The 16,233-nt window shown below is 57.6% G+C and overlaps 2 protein-coding genes and 2 non-coding genes across 6 annotated transcripts; all 4 read left to right on the forward strand.

Annotated features, from left to right (window-relative positions):
- Positions 1-5,156: 5,156 nt before the first annotated feature.
- Positions 5,157-10,753, forward strand: PTGES3 (prostaglandin E synthase 3). Of its 3 annotated transcripts, none has more exons than XM_075724905.1 (10): positions 5,157-5,332; positions 5,433-5,908; positions 6,495-7,002; positions 7,733-7,846; positions 8,022-8,091; positions 8,366-8,464; positions 8,684-8,773; positions 9,257-9,319; positions 9,785-9,809; positions 10,368-10,753. In XM_075724905.1, the coding sequence occupies exons 3-10, from the start codon at positions 6,980-6,982 to the stop codon at positions 10,385-10,387; spliced, it is 504 nt and encodes a 167-aa protein (XP_075581020.1). In that variant the 5' UTR covers positions 5,157-5,332; positions 5,433-5,908; positions 6,495-6,979; the 3' UTR covers positions 10,388-10,753. The 3 variants fall into 3 exon arrangements, with proteins under 3 accessions (XP_075581020.1, XP_075581021.1, XP_075581022.1); XM_075724906.1 differs by having other exon boundaries at positions 5,179-5,197; XM_075724907.1 differs by lacking the exons at positions 5,157-5,332; positions 5,433-5,908 and adding an exon at positions 6,284-6,420.
- A 1,029-nt stretch (positions 10,754-11,782) lies between these two features.
- ATP5F1B (ATP synthase F1 subunit beta) lies at positions 11,783-15,397 on the forward strand. Its single transcript, XM_075724904.1, has 10 exons — positions 11,783-11,924; positions 12,649-12,831; positions 13,169-13,343; positions 13,570-13,691; positions 13,940-14,124; positions 14,224-14,382; positions 14,504-14,626; positions 14,707-14,919; positions 15,010-15,211; positions 15,300-15,397. Exons 1-10 carry the CDS (start codon positions 11,783-11,785, stop codon positions 15,395-15,397), a joined length of 1,602 nt encoding a protein of 533 aa, XP_075581019.1.
- LOC142596117 (small nucleolar RNA SNORD59) lies at positions 12,874-12,948 on the forward strand. Its single transcript, XR_012831819.1, has one exon. It is a non-coding gene; the product is annotated as a small nucleolar RNA SNORD59 (small nucleolar RNA).
- On the forward strand, positions 13,794-13,867 carry LOC142596116 (small nucleolar RNA SNORD59). The gene has a single exon (XR_012831818.1). It is a non-coding gene; the product is annotated as a small nucleolar RNA SNORD59 (small nucleolar RNA).
- Positions 15,398-16,233: the final 836 nt, after the last annotated feature.

A 16,233-nucleotide genomic window follows, 5' to 3' on the forward strand; every position in this document is an offset into this window, starting at 1 on the left:
GCCGCTGGCCCAGGGAGCAGCGATGGGATTTCAGAGCCTCCGAGAGGTTGAATTCAGAGGCCGCAGGCAGGAGCGAGGCCTGGAGAGGCCCCGTCTGCTCGGTGCGGAGTTGAGTTTTCCTTTGTGCCGTGCTCGATTCCCCCCCGTGCTGTTTCCTGACTGCCCGCAGGAGCAGGGCTTAACCTTTGATTTGGCTCGGGGTTTTACGATCCCGAGTTGCTCAGCCAGCGGGCACTTGTGTTCCCAAATGCTGCTCACTCAGAGCAGTATTGGTGCTCCTTGTGAGGAGCTGAGATGCCTTTGGCGTGAATCACTCTCCGTCTCCCGGGCGAAGCTGCCTCTTTTTTCATTGAGATGCGTGTTCCGGGGAAGGCCCAGCACCAGCATCCCTCTCCGCGGTGGTGCTGGGGGCTCGGGGCCAGTACAGTGGCACAGCACGGGCTCTGCAGCGGGCGCTGGATGAAGGCCATGCTGGCCCCGGGCTGGGCTGTGCCGTGCCAAGCAGCCTGTGCCCCCACACCCTGGGGCGTGGGGTAAAAACGGCCCCAAAAAAGAGGGTAAAAATGGCCCCAAGTTGGGTTGGAGGTGGGCTCAGAGTCAGGGGGTGCAGCCAGGGCCCCGCGGGACCGGGACCGGCGATGGGGCCCAGATGGGAACAGGCCCTGGGGACGGGACCCGTGTGAGGGTGAGAGGCATAGAATCATCGAATCATCGAATTGTTTGGGTTGGAACAGACCTTAAGATCACCCAGTCCAACCATTAACCTAACACTGCCAAGTCCACCACTAAACCAGTTAAGGGCAGAGTAGCAATTTCATGTTTCCTGGCTTGGTGGCTGGATTATTTATAATGAAAATGAAACTAGGAATCATTAAGGTTGGAAAGGATCTCAGAGATCATAGAATCATCATAGAATCATAGAATCATTTAGGTTGGAAAAGACCTTTAAGATCATCCAGTCCAAACATTAACCTACACTACCAAGTCCACACTAAGCCAATCAAGGGTAGACCAGACTAAACCATGTCCCCAAGTGCCACATCTACCCGTTTTTTGAACACAACAGGTGTTCAATCACTAAGGTTGGAAAGGATCTCTAAGATCATCAGTCCAACCATCAACCCAACACCCCCATGCCCACTAAACCATGTCCCCAAGTGCCACCTCTGCCCATTTTTTGAACCCCTCCAGGGCTGGGGACTCCCCCACCTCTCTGGGCAGCCTGTTCCAGTGCTTGACTACCCTTTCCATGAAGAAATTTTTCCTAATAGCCAACCTAAACCTCCCTGGCGCAGCTTGAGGCCATTTCTGGAGCACTGGAGCCCCTCTGCTGTGAGGCCAGGCTGAGAGAGCTGGGGGTGTTCAGCCTGGAGAGGAGGGGGCTGTGGGGAGACCTTAGTGCAGCCTTTCAGTACTTAAAGGGGGCTGATAGGAAGGATGGGGACAAACTTTTTAGCAAGGCCTGTTGTGACAGGACAAGGAGTAATGGATTTAAACTAAAGGAGGAGAGATTTAGACTGGATATAAGGAAGAAATTTTTGACACTGAGGGTGGTGAGGCACTGGCACAGGTTGCCCAGAGAGGCGGTGGAGGCCCCATCCCTGGAAACATCCCAGGCCAGGTTGGACGGGGCTGTGAGCACCCTGGTCTGGTTAAAGCTGTCCCTGGCACTGCAAGGGGCTGGGCTGGGTGACCTCTGAAGGCCCCTTCCCACCCAAAGCATTCCATGATTTTGTGATTCACTGCCCCCTCCTGTCAGGAGCTGCAGAGCGATCAGGTCTCCCCTCAGCCTCCTCTCTCCAGGCTGAACACCCCCAGCTCCCCCAGCCGCTCCCCACCAGCCCTGTGCTCCAGACCCTGCCCCAGCTCCGCTGCCCTTCCCTGGACACGCTCCAGCACCCCAATGTCCTCCTTGTGCTGAGGGGCCCAAAACTGGGCACAGCATTCCAGGTGCGGCCTCCCCGGTGCCGAGCACAGGGGCACGATCGCTGCCCCGCTCCTGCTGGCCACACTGCCCCTGACACAAGCCGGGATACGGGGCCGCGGGAGCCCGAGGGGCTGCGCTCCGGCCGTGCGGGCGAGGATCCGCCCGGTGCCCGCCCCGCGGGGGGAGCCCGGCCCGGCCCAGGCCCCGGTGCCCGCCCCGTCACCATGGCAACGGCGCGGGGCGGGGCGGTGCCAACTGCGCCTGCGCGGCGAGAAGCTGCTAGAAGGGAGGAGGGAGCGGGCGCGCGCTTGCGCGGGCGGGGCGGGCGGCTCGGCGCGCCAAGAGGCGGCAGGCGGCGGGCGCGCATGCGCAGCGGCGGCGGCGGGAGGCGGCGCGGCGGGTATTTTGCTGCGTCACCAGCGCTGGGCGCCGCCGCTCCCGAGAGCGCGGGGAATTGTGGGAGCGAGGCCGCGCCGAGCCCCGAGCCCGCCGCCGCCGGAGCCACGGCCCTGCCCGCACCGACACCGCCGCCTGCCGCGCCGCCGCCGTCGCCCAGAGCCGGACCCGGATCCGGGCCCCCGCCCCAGGAGCGCCAGCCGGAGCCGCCGCCATTCGCCATGTGAGGCCCGGGAGTGGGGAGCGGCGGGGGTGCGCGGCGCGGCCCGGCCTGGCCTACCCCCGCCGGGCCCCGGCCGCCGGAGGACGCTGCGCCGCGGCCCCACCGGGAGCCCGCCCTCGGCGGCGGGAGGCTGGGCCGAGGGGACGCGGGTCCCCGCCGCCGCCCCGCGTGGTGACCTTGGCCGGCCCGGTGGGGCCGCGGCCCCCGGTCACGTTGGGGCGGGCTCCCCGCGGGGCCCGGTCCCGGTTGCCGCCTGCCCCGGGGGGTCGGGCGGAGGGGGGGGGGTTGGTGCTTGTGGCCGGCTGAAGCCGCGCCGCGTTTTTGGGTTTTTTTTTTCTCGTTTCTGCCCCGGTCTGAAGGGAACGGGGCTTCGGTCCCCGCCCCGGGTGTGTGGAATGAATGGGGCTGAGGCGGGGCGGCCCTGTCGGGGGCCCTTCCCTTGGGCGGGTAGGGCCGAGCCGGCAGCCGGTACAGCGGGGGTGGTGAGCGTTGCTGGGCGCTTTGAACGGCGCTGACATCCCCCGAACGGTAGCGTGGAAAAATTCCCGGTAAGTAACACGTTTTCCCGCCCGCAACGTGCAGGCGTGCGAGTGATGCACTCATCTGTTGATAAGCTTTCACCCTTCGATGTAAAAAATGAATAAGAGCGAAGAGGCACCTCTCTGAAGCACGTGCAAACGTCGGAGCTGGCTTTGGAAAACCTCCCTGCTGCTGCCGTCCTCGGGCCGGTGCGGGAGGAACGGGCAGCGTCGGCGTGGGCAGCCCCGGGTGCTCCCTCGGCCGCGCCGCGGGAGGTGAGCTGCTGTGGGAAGGGGAGAGGAGCCGAGCGGCTGGATTTCTTCTCTTGAGCGCGGCTCGTGTGGCCTCCCGCGCATGCCGAGCGGAAACCTGCGCTCCGAAGTGCCTTGACGCTACGGGGAGTGCTCGTGCCGTGCTGGGGAGTCCTAATTAGCCGGTGTCATTGTAATTCTATTGAGGCTGCTTCAGTGACCCAAAACCGGCATACGCTATTCGTAACGGAGCTCTGGTTGACGTGAACGCTCTCTAGCAATGCAAACGGGAGAGGAGCCGAGCTTTGCAGCGTATGCAGTGTGATGCTTTTAAGAGTGAAATCTGGCTGTTAAGGAAGAGGTGCGCTGCCCCTGAAGCCGATTGCAGCGTTATCTGCTGGCAGTCTGGATTTCCACGTGTTTGGCTTAAATGACTGAACGTGGTGCCACTTTTCTGAGGTTTTTTGTTTGTCGGAAGGGTTGGTTTGGTGCAGGGACCGAGGAAAGCGTTACCACTCAGTGAAACGGCCGATGTGACCAGTTGCTTTTTTGCCCCCTTGTCCCCAGTGAGGTATTTGCTTCACCGCAGCTGTTCTGAAACTCTGAGTTGTGGGGCTGCTTCATCTTAATGTGACTGAAAGTGAGAAGGACGTAATAAAGTTGGAATTTTTCGTTTAATGTCTGTAGAATACATCATCTTGAAACTACAGTGGTAGTACCTCCCACTTAAAATTGCCTATAGTCTGAAACTAGTTTTTTAATTAAAAAAAAAAAAGCTGCCTTTCCAGGGCATATAAATGAAAGCAAAGCTAGTTATGTAAAACAGATTTCTTACTGCTGTCTGGGGGTGAAAATCTTGTTCAGCAGACGTCCTCAGTGTCCTCAAACCGTAGGAATTGTCAGGATGCTTTCCAGGAACCAAAGATGGGCTTCCAATCGGTGCAGTTGATGGAGTGGACAAGGAAGGACGAGGACAGGTTTGGAAACTTCCTGAATCGCACCAAGCCACCAACAGTAAGACTTGAGAGTCAGCTTGTGAGCACGGCATGGAAGAAGCTGCTTCTTCGCCTGTGGTTAAGCAGGAGACCGGGGCATCCACACCAGAACTGTGGCTCCGGGCGTTGTGGGCGGCCCCCGTGGGTTAGACGGAGCGGTGAGGTCCCTCGGGTGAAGCTGAGCCTGCACGACACCATCAGCGGGAAACTGTTGCTGTGAAGCTTCTAGAACCTGTTCGACAATACTGTTGTCAGGGTTGTCTTCTGAATGCGATGACTAGAAGAGAGAGCCAAATGCAGATGCGTGGCGGCCGTGTCTGTTTAGGAGGTCACCAAAACACGCGGGTGGCACCAAATGTGGATTTGACAGAAGAAATCCTTGCCAAATGCGGAACGCGGGTGATTTGCTCCCTGGGCTGTACGCTGCTCTAAGTCTGCTGTGGTTTATTGCTATGTGGGATACAGCATGTTTAAATTAACTTCTCTGTTTCAAAGAAATCTAAATCCTATTAGGACGTGGGGATGATACATAACCAAAGCACATGCTCAGGTTGACGCTGTTGGCATAGGCTGAGGTCCCCTGGGATTAGTTCAGTTGAGCAAGAAGGAGGAAACGTTAGGCTCTCCGTATAACAAGTGACTACGCTTAGAAGTCCTGGCGGTGTTTCTTGGTGCCTGTAAGAAAATAGAAAATTTTCTGTGGGTGTAGGGGAGCCATCTCTCTGAAGTCCTCGGAGCACAAGCACACTTCGCCACTGGCTTCCCTGTGCGCAATTGCCTCCTAGGAATCTCCGTGTAGGCAGGCGATGCAAATTAGCTGCGACTTCCGCCTCATCCGTAACTTTGGTTAGCAGCTCCGACATATCCTGTGTTACTGGTTTGAATGGTAAGTCCTGACTAAAGCGCTTCACAGGTGGCCGAAGGAGGGTTTCCATTCTCCCTTTGGGAGGAGGAGAGATTTGAAAAACAGATAAAAAGAATGAGAGGCAACTCTGCGTAGCTTTAATTACAGTTCAGAGTGGTAAGTATTAAATATCTGGGGAGGTAGCATATATTTAGTGTTAGGAACATGAATTACGTTCTAGTAAATTTTCTTTGGTCTCTTTCATTCCTCTCTGTAGCTCAGATGCATTTGAAGTCTCCTTCAGCTCTAGGACAGCTCACTAAGATATTTGCAAGTGCTGTGAACAGGCTGTTGGTGCCTCAGAACCCCTGATCTTGGCAAAGATACCAAGGTCGTGGCCAAACCAAAGCTACAAGACTGAGGAATGCGTGCAGCTCCCTGGGAAGGCTGGAGACATCTCCATTGACATTGAAAATGTTTGCGAAGTGTTAATGCTATTCAGCAGGAGCCCCTGCATCATCATGAGCAGGGACACTGAGATTTCTGTTCCGATAACAGTGCGTTTGAGTGATGTACCGAGTTCCACGCAGTGGGATTTTTGTCTTCCAGCGGCGTAAGGAATGGCTGCTGTGCAGTGCCCAAACACAGAGGGAACAGAGCAAGTCATTCCTTGTGCTCTTTTTTTCTCTGAGAGTCTTTCATTCCCTATTAGAAGAGGGAACTTGGGTCCAATAAGGAATTAAAAATACCACAGTAAGAAAATTGCTACTCTGCTATTGTACTTCTACCTGAATAAGTAGATGCCTTAGCATTTCCTAAAAATGCTGCTAAAAGGGAAAGCCTTAGGTTTTCACCCAGTGGGACAGTATCTTGCTTGAAACCAAAGGTTGCAGTAAAAAACCACTTGGGTTTTGTGCTCTCAGAAGTTAACTGCTCCGTCACTGGCCTCTGATCAGACATTTTCTGCACTTAACAATGGGTGCTAACGCTAGAAGAGGCAGTCGCGGCCGCTTCTGCCGCTGTGCTGGCCTTTCCTTGAGCTGGCACTGGTGTTTGTACGGCTGAACTGCAAAGTACTTGTAGCACCAACAGAGCTCAAAGCTGGCTCGTCTGGGTTTCGGTGGAGAGTTGTGCTGGGAGCAGGATAGGAACAAGCTGTGGGGCGAGGGAGCGGGGCTTCTTTGGGGAGCGTTGCAGCGCTCAGTACGTAACCTTACTAAATGTGTCATGGTTCGATATCGAGAATTGCATCGGTTGATGATCAGGTGAGTCAAAATCTGAAAGTTTAGCAGTGGTCACCTTAATAAAGGTTCTGAAAAGTTAATTACTCTTTTGTCAGGTTATTGTGCTCTGATGCTTAGAGTGCAATACAGAGACCAAACGTCCACTCCTTGGCGTGTGAAGTGGAAGCCACTCTCACGTACGGATGGGAACGTTGGCTTTCTTTGTGTCCGCCTGTGCTTTAGCTTCCTGTAGTCAAGTGTAGTTGTGACAAACATCGGGGTAAGTGACTGTTCAGCTCAGAGCATTTAACTTCAGTCTGACTCACAGGTAGGTCTTTGAGGTCATCTCTGCAGGGGCATTAGCTGTAAAATCCCAGCTTTGATCTTGCACCTCCAGAAGACAGCCGGAGTGTGAGAAGCACCCGTGGTCTTCTGTGCCTTAGCAACAGCAGCTCGCGCTTGGGTGGCTGTTTGCTTTCTCCTGGAATGTACGCGTGCAGTTGTGGGCTTGGCCTGAGTTGCCAGGAGAATAACTGAAAGTGGTGGGGAGTCTGTGGCCAAGGAGTGCTGAGCCGGGGTCGCTTTCACCAGCCGATCGAGTATGGCCGCGCTTGAGCGTTGCAGGTGAGTTCTCACTGTAGAACTGCGAACACGGTTTGCAGCAAGGCTGCTGCTTGTTGTGGTGTTTGTGGAAAGCCAGAAGGATACCGAGGAGCGTGGAAGTTTTAAGTCTGCGTACGTAGAAGGTTGTAGCAAGAAGTCAGAACAGTGATTCTTCAGCACTCATACCTGTACTGATTTCAGCTGGGTCTTACTCGTAGCAAATTTGTTGAACGGCCTGTTTCTTAGTAGTATCAATGTCCAAAGAAGTGGGTTTTTTTCAGTGTTTGTGCTTTGGGGTTTTAACTATTTGGGTGACAAAAAGCATATTTAAGCCTGCCTGTGTAGCTGTTAGAGGTGACTGAAATTTTGCCATCATCTGTAGTAGCTCATCTTGCAAAGTTTGCCGCGATCTTGATTTGCTGTAACACTTATTTTGGTCTCATACGTTTTGATAGCTTCTTCAAGGAACATCAGGACGAGCTTTTTGGGGGTGTTATGCACTGAATGCATTGTATCTCTTTTTATTCTTCACATCTTTTTTCAGCCTTAAGCACCTTTTAAAGGTTATTAATAATAAGCTAGTAATGCAGCTTTTAAGCACAGGAACAAGTAACTGCTCTGGTTGTGTATCAGGAGAAATGTAAGGAAAGCCAATGTTAAGTTTACTGGTGGTGTGGAAGGGTGAGTTTTTTCAATATTGATGAAAGCTATGAAACTTGATTTGAACTTCTCTTAAATGGTCTGTTCACAGGCAGCCTGCTTCTGCGAAGTGGTACGACCGAAGGGACTATGTCTTTATTGAGTTTTGTGTTGAAGACAGTAAAGATGTTAATGTAAATTTTGAAAAATCCAAACTTACATTCAGGTAAGTACCTTGGGACTTCACAAAGCTGAAAGGCATTGGGGTGGGGGGGGGTGGGTCCTAAAGGCTGTGCTGGTACTGATTAGATGATGGCTTTTCTTAAAGTAGCAAGTTCTGTTAATGAAGTGTTCTTTAAGACATTCTCTGCTAAACACCAGCATTTTTTTTCTCTTAACAGTTGTCTTGGAGGAAGTGATAACTTTAAACATTTAAATGAAATTGACCTTTTTAATAATATTGATCCAAATGTAAGTATCTTCTTGACTCTCCTCTTATTGTGTTCTTAGTGCTGTATCCTGAAAAACACCACCCATTCTTTAGGCTACTTCCAGTATTTTGGGCAAATTGTTCCTTAGACCGTAAGAGCATGCTTAAACTCAGATCTGTGAAAGCATCTCTGGACGGTGTTTTTCAGGACAAAGAATAAGTTGATTGGTTAAGACAGATGAGTCTAATATAAGCACTTCCTGGTGAAGTTTGTGATGATTATACTAACAGATACTTGTTTTTTTTCTTTTTCAGGAATCAAAGCATAAAAGAACAGACAGATCTATCTTGTGTTGTTTACGAAAAGGAGAATCTGGTCAGGCATGGCCAAGGTTAACAAAAGAGAGGGCAAAGGTGGGTTTGGGCTCCTTGCTGGCCAGGGTAGCAGTGTCTGTTGCCTCCCCTGGTTTTTAATTTTGTTTAATGCTTGGGTCACGGTTAAATTACGTAGCAGTTAATGGGTCACTTGACGCGCTTATGATCAGAACGGCAGTTCTTATTAACCTTCCTTTTCTGAACAGTAACGGCTTGTTACTCGCTTGTCCTTAAATAACTTCTTCTGTTGACGTGCAGCTCAACTGGCTCAGCGTGGACTTCAACAACTGGAAAGACTGGGAAGATGATTCAGATGAAGACATGTCCAATTTTGATCGCTTTTCTGAGGTACGGGAAGATGAGTACCTGGAGGTTTGGGTTTCCTTCTGGGCTGTGTGTAGGCAAGCAGGGACTGACAGCTGCGGGAAGAGTCTTCTTCCTTGGCGTTGCTCCTGGTGCTTTCCTGGCCGCTGGTCTCGCGTTTGCTGAGGCACAGCCGTTGCCTGCTTTAACCCGTGCCGCAGGCTGTCAGCACGGCGGTGAGATGACCAGTTTGTGCTTGCTATCAAATAACAAAATGAATGTATGTCCTGTTGTAGATGTCAGCACTAACTCAGTGCACTGGTTGGTTTCCAAGGCAATTAATTCAATTTTCTTTTGCACGCTCACCTTGTAATTTCTGCATAGGTGCAGCTGATTTGTCAGAACAACCGGTGGCTGTCGGTTATAACAGTTTTAAGCTATTTTTAGATTTTTGCAGTGCTCCCCTAGCTCACGTAGAGAGTGTAGTTGGCTTCACCTTCTAACGTGGCTATTATCTCTCTGGAACAGATGATGAACAACATGGGTGGAGATGACGACGTAGACTTGCCAGAAGTAGATGGGGCAGATGATGTAAGTATTTTGTTTGCAGCAAAGACGTGCAGGGCTGGCGCAGCGCCCTCCAAATCCATTGTTGCTCACTGAAGAGAAATTCACGTTCCCTCTTCAGCACTGTTAAAAGGTTAAGCTGCACCAAACCTTGCCTGGACAAATGATGTCCTCTGGCAAAAGTCACCTTCCTCCCCTCCAGCAGTGGCGCTGAGGGCGGTGGTGTCAGTGCTTGCAGTGCCCAGACAGCTCGGTGTCACCTATCTCTGCATTGACCGCAGGTCATTATGGGTCTGTAGGCTCTGGCCAGTGAGGCCAAACTAAGCAAGTCCTGTGGAACGTGGAGTTCCTCAAAATATGCGCTCTGACGAAGAGCACGCTTGCTGCTAGACGTTGGAAACGGCAGCTCGTTTGCTGGGTTAGCGGTGGTAGAGGGAAAAGTACCTTCAAGCGCAGTCTGCTCCAGTTAATGTTCCTTCTTCTTTCCAGGACTCACCAGACAGTGATGATGAAAGTAAGTTGACGTTCTCATTTGTTTCTGTGCACCGTGCAGCAGTGCGAGTGCTCACTGAACGCTCCTAGTTGAGCGAGAGCCTTGAGCAGAGCCAGCAGATGTTCTGTCCTGTCAGCCTCGCTAAATCCTGGCTGTGAGCTAATGCCAGTGCCTTGCCTGAGCGGTGTGAGAGGATTTAATCTAGTGAAAGCCTTTCCACACAAGCATGAAATACCAGTTTGACCTTCCCAGCCAGCTGTATGTAGTCCTGGGGAGGCTTTGGCTTTTAAGAGCGACAGGCACGTGCGCGGGACGTCACTGTGTGTGGTGCTGGCCCCACTCGAGTAACTTCTGCATTGGCAGCAGTGGCCGTGCACAGATCTTTCTCGTGAAGAACCAGCTCTGTGCTTCAGGGGTGAGGGCAGAGACCTTAAACTGCCCCATGCCCTCCTTGGTTGAGGGCCAGATCTTCTTGCCTGTGTCCCTTGTGATATAACGGGGTTCCTGGTAGCTTCTTTTTTAAAAAAACAAACAACCCCAGCAAAACTCACCCACTAATGCTGCTCTTTTTCTCTCTAGAAATGCCAGATCTGGAGTAAGGAAAACTGTCGTCTTCAGGGTTTTGGGGAAAGAACTTCATCACAACATTTCATAATTGAGATAAGAATTCCTGAGTTGATAGCCCTAAAGGGAGATCCTGCATCCTTTAACCCATTTTCAGTCCATTTTAAATGGCTTCACTGATGGTAGGTGTGTACCATTGCACGGGGCGGTCTTAAGCCACGAGAGGCAATAACGTTATGCATGAACCGTTTTTCCAGACTTCCAAAAAAAAAAAAAAACCAACCCAATTGAGGTGTAGGCAATCGATACAGAACAGTTGCAATAAAGTTTACAGAGCCTCCTTGCCTCGTAGCAGATGTAATTACAGTGGGAGAATCCTGAATGTACACCAAGTGGTAAATGAGCTTCCCCCCCCCCCCCCCCCCCCCCCCGCGGCCTGAAATGGTACATTTGTACTGGGAACAAAACTGGCTTGAAAGAAGGATGTTGTCATTGGCTCATAAAATTCAGCAGGCAATGCGCAAGTACCTCTGTGGTGTCTTCAGGTCTGTTCCCCTAAAGTTTGTATTGAAAACAAATTTCTTCTTGTTTGGTGTTTAATCACAAGTCGTGTGCCCAGACATGCCCCCGACCCCGCGCAGGTGGCTGGAGCCTGTCCCCTGGTACCGTTTGACCCTAAAGCTTTACATCTAGTCCGGGGTGCGAGTGGCTGTACGTTGTTGCTTGTCGATCTGTACGTTTAGACCAAATCGTATTTGCACTGTGGGTAACGGAAGTGAGCGGCGGACCCTTGGGCGTGCACATGCGGGCGGCTTCTAACCGGGCTGAAAAACCTCAATTTATGTTCAGAGCAGCGGGGATTTTTTTAATGTCTACATTCTTTCTAATAAACTGTTGAAGACTCCCTGGCTCTCCTTCTGCCTGGGCCTTGTGCCTTCATCCACCTGCGGCAGGTGCCTTGCTGTGGGCCGCGGCCCTGGGGTGGCGGGGAGCGGCCCGGCGCGGCGGTGGGCGCCTGGCAGCCCTTCGGGTGGCCGCTGGGGTCCCGGTGCGGGGCTCGGGCACCCAGGAGGGCTGAGGGCCCGGGCCCGGTTGGCGAGGCCTGGGCCGCGGTCACGGCGCCCCCCCCAAGGACAAGCGCGGGACACGTGCGCCGTCGCTTCCGGGGCCCTTCGTCCGGGGCCCGCCCCTTCCCGCTAATCCCGCCCTATCAATTCGCGGCGGTAATTGATGGATAGGGCTGCGGCCCAATCGCGAGGAGGCGGAGAGCGGGCGCCGAGGCACGCCTGGCCAATGGGAGAGCGAATGCGGACGGTGCGGCTCAGCGCGGCGCCCAATGGCCGCGCGCGGCGGCGGGTGACGTGCACTGCGGGCCCGCCCCGCGGGGGCCGTGTGGGGCGGGCGGGGCGCGGGGCTCAGTCGGCGCCGCCATGTTGGGGATCGCGGGTCGGTGCTCGGCTGCGGCCGCCGTCGCCGTCCGGCCGCTGCTGCGCCACGGGGCCGGGCCGGGCCGCGACCTCCTGCCGCTGCTCCTCAGCCGCGGGGCCGGCCCGGCCGCTGCCGCCGGGGCGCGTGAGTGTAGGGCGGCCGCGGGGTCACCTTGGGGCCTGCGCGGGTGGGGGGTGCGGGAGCCCCGTTATCGGGGTCCCGTTATCGGGGTGGGGCAGGACGGGCTGTGCCACGCTGTCAGGGCGAGGGGATGGGCTGTGCCACCGGAGTGTGGGGGAAGCAGCGGTCCTTGGGGGTGTCCCGGGTGCACCGACGGGGTTGCCGGGGGTCCTGAGCGGATCGAGGGCTGCAGGGGGTCCTGGGTGCACTGAGGTGGGGGTGCGGGGGTCCTGGGCAGATCGAGGGGTGCAGGGGTTCCTGGCTGCACCGAGGGGGGGTGCGGGGGGTCCTGGGTGCACTGAGGTGGGGGTGCGGGGGGGTCCCGGGTGCACCGAGGGGTTGCAGGGGGTCCCGGGTGCACTGAGGTGGGGGGTGCGGGGGGGTCCCGGGTGCACCGAGGGGGGTGCGGGGGTCCTGGGTGGATCGAGGGCTGCAGGGGGTCCCGGGTGCACTGAGGAGGGGGTGCAGGGGTCCTGGGTGGATCAAGGGCTGCAGGGGGTCCCGGGTGCACTGAAGGGGGGTGCAGGGGGTCCCGGGTGCACTGAGGGGGGATGCAGGGATCTTGGGTGTATCCCAGGGGAGCCAGGGTGTGCAGGGGAGCCCCAGCTCTGCAGCCCCGAGACACATGGGAGCCCAGAGCTGCCCCTTCCCCGGCTGACCTTGATTTGCCCCTCTCCTTTCCCCCCAGGACGAGACTATGCAGCCCAGCCAGCCCCCGCCGCCAAGGCCGGCTCAACCACCGGCCGCATCGTGGCCGTCATCGGTGCGGTGGTGGACGTGCAGTTCGATGAGGGGCTGCCCCCCATCCTCAACGCCCTTGAGGTGCAGGGCAGGGAGACCCGGCTGGTGCTGGAGGTGGCTCAGCACCTGGGTGAGCATCTGCCGCAGAAGGGCTGCAGAGGGTGGGAGGGGTCCTCCCGTGATGATGTTTCTTGATGACTTTCGTTCTCCTGAGCTTGCTGAAGCCATGGATTTCAATCTGAGGAGGAGGAAAATGGCTGCCGGAGGGCTCTGGCCTGCAGGGCTGGAGTTTGAGTGTGGCCTGGGCTCAGTTTTTCTCTGCACTGTTTTGTCCCTGGGTCCTGCTGCTCCTCTGGGTCCTCCTCCCAGCAGCCTGTTCCCTTGGCAGGGCCTGGGGAAGTCACCAGCAGCTGTCCCCAGGGTCAGCTTGAGGGCACTGCTGTGACACCGTCCTTGGGCCTTGGCAGGGGAGAACACTGTGCGCACAATCGCCATGGATGGCACAGAAGGCCTGGTGAGAGGACAGAAGGTGCTGGACTCCGGTGCGCCCATCCGCATCCCCGTCGGCCCCGAGACTCTGGGCAGGATCATGAATGTCATCGGGGAACCCATCGATGAGAGGGGCCCCATCACGACAAAACAGTGAGTGACGCCCCGAGTCAGGAGACAAGCGTTGTGCAGGGTTTGGAGGTGGGGACACAGGTTCTGGAGTAGCAGATACGCACATGTGAACGGGAATGCAGCACATCCCTGCTGTGCCGGTGTTCTGAGTCGTGAGCAGGGACTGTGCTTGCGCGGTCTCCTGCCGGCGCCCCGGCCAAGGGGCTCGGTTCGGCTGCTCAGCTCCTCTCTTTGCCTCTTGCTACAGGTTTGCTGCTATCCACGCCGAAGCCCCCGAGTTCGTGGAGATGAGCGTTGAACAGGAGATCCTGGTGACAGGGATCAAGGTGGTGGACCTGCTGGCTCCCTACGCCAAGGGCGGCAAGATCGGTGCGTTGTCTCCAGAGGAATGGGGGCTGTCTGGGGAGGGGGGCAACCTGCCAGCCCTGCTGAACCTGCCAAGGCTCAGGACTGATCCCTCTGCAGTAGCTTCCTTCGCTGATGAGTAACCATTTGACTTTCGTTCTTCTGAGCTTACTGAAGCAACGTTTATTGATCTGAGGAGGAAAGGGGCGAAGGGAGAGACCAAGGGCAGCTGGATCGGCTTGGGTTTGAGCGAGATTCGTGTTCCCTCCCAGGTTTGTTTGGAGGTGCTGGCGTTGGCAAGACGGTGCTGATCATGGAGCTGATCAACAACGTGGCGAAAGCCCATGGCGGTTACTCGGTGTTTGCCGGTGTGGGGGAGCGAACCCGTGAGGGCAACGACTTGTACCACGAGATGATCGAGTCTGGGGTCATCAACCTGAAAGATGCCACTTCCAAGGTGCGCTGCGACTCCTGAGGCGTTTGGGTGGGCTCCCGGCAGTGCCCGTGGCGCAGGCGGCAGAGCGGCGCCGTGCCGACACCTGGGTCCTGCCCGCAGGTCGCCCTGGTCTACGGGCAGATGAACGAGCCCCCGGGTGCTCGCGCCAGAGTGGCTCTGACAGGGTTGACGGTGGCCGAATACTTCAGGGACCAGGAGGGTCAGGATGTGCTGCTCTTCATCGACAATATCTTCCGCTTCACCCAGGCTGGCTCAGAGGTCCGTTCTGGGCGCAGGACCACTGGCATGCTGGCTCCTGGCGCGATGGTGGCCGGGCCGTGGCTCTGCAGGGGATGCCCAGCATCGTGTGGGTCTCTCATGGGCTCTGTTCCCTCCTAAGGTATCGGCTCTGCTGGGGAGAATCCCCTCCGCTGTGGGCTACCAGCCCACGCTGGCCACTGACATGGGCACCATGCAGGAGAGGATCACCACCACGCGCAAGGGCTCCATCACTTCGGTGCAGGTGAGGGCAGGGCCAACCCCGCCGCGCCGGGGAAGCTGCGGTGCCCGCCTTGGGCCCACCGTCCCCTCCCGCCTCCCCAGGCCATCTACGTGCCGGCCGACGACTTGACCGACCCCGCCCCTGCCACCACCTTCGCCCACTTGGATGCCACCACCGTGCTGTCCCGCGCCATCGCCGAGCTGGGCATCTACCCGGCCGTCGACCCCCTGGATTCCACCTCCCGCATCATGGACCCCAACATCGTGGGCCCCGAGCATTACGATGTGGCCCGGGGGGTGCAGAAGATCCTGCAGGTGAGGGGGGCCATCCCCCGTGGGGATGCTGGAGCAGGGCCACGAAGCCCAGCGCTGGCCGCTCACCCCCCCGTCTCTCCCCCACCCCAGGACTACAAGTCCCTGCAGGACATCATCGCCATCCTGGGCATGGACGAGCTCTCGGAAGAGGACAAGCTGACTGTGGCCCGGGCTCGCAAGATCCAGCGCTTCTTGTCGCAGCCCTTCCAGGTGGCCGAGGTTTTTACCGGCCATCTGGGCAAGCTGGTGCCGCTGAAGGAGACCATCAAGGGCTTCAAGCAGATCCTGGCGGGTGAGATGGCGTCTGGGGGGGGAAGCTGGGGGAGCCTGGTTCGTGCTCGGCACCCTGCTCCCCATGCTGACGCGGTGTCTCCCCGCAGGCGAGTACGACCACCTCCCGGAGCAGGCCTTCTACATGGTGGGGCCCATCGAGGAGGCCGTGGCCAAGGCGGAGAAGCTGGCCGAAGAGCACGCATGAGGGGGGATCACCGGCCTCCCCCCCTGCGCCCCCCCCGGCTCCGCCTGGGGCCGGACCCCCAGTATTTAACGTTTCCAATAAAACAGCGGCGAAAACACCCTGGGACCCTGTGTGCTGCCGGGGAGGTTCTGAGGGGGCTTGTGAGCCCCCCTGTCTGTGGGGTGGCGAGGCTGGGCTGGCCTGGGGCTCCCCCCGGCCCCCCCACGGGGCTCCCCACGGCTGGGGGCAGCAGGATGTGAGGGGCTGCGCTGGGCTCAGCTGCCGCCAGCAGCGCAGGGACCCTCGGCCCGGGGGGGTCTCCATGAGCGGGGCAAGACCCCAGCCTCGCGTGGGGCCACGGGGCAGAGGCCGGTTCCGGAGCCTGCTGTGGGGTGGTGGGGGGCGAGTGCTGGGCCCGCTGTCTGTCCCGGCCTCGTGTCCGTGTGTCGTCCGTGTCCGCCGTTGTGTGTGGTCCGTCCGTGTCGTCGTCGTTCCCCCCCCCCCCCCCCCCCCCCCCCCCCCCCCGCCCATTCTGGCTCCACCATTTTGCAGCACAAAGAGCGGCCCCGGGGCCGGCTGCTGCCCCGGCCCCGCCAGCTGCGGCTTTGTCCGCGGGGTCCCGGGGGGCCGCGCCGGCCCGGCCCTCCCCGCCGCGGGGCTCCAGCACCGGCCCCGCCGAGCCCCGCCCCGGGGGCACACCCCCCCCCCCCCCCCCCCCCCCCGCCCGTGGGGCCGGGCCGAGCCCCTCCACCGGGGGCTACCGGGGACGGGGGCGTGCGACCGCGGGGGTCCCGCGGGGGGGTCCCCGCAAGGGCTGCGGGTGGGGACACCCCCCCCCCCCCCGCCGTGTCGCGGCC

This window comes from Pelecanus crispus, chromosome 26 (genome assembly GCF_030463565.1).
Source record: "Pelecanus crispus isolate bPelCri1 chromosome 26, bPelCri1.pri, whole genome shotgun sequence".
NCBI classification, from domain to species: Eukaryota; Metazoa; Chordata; class Aves; order Pelecaniformes; family Pelecanidae; genus Pelecanus; species Pelecanus crispus.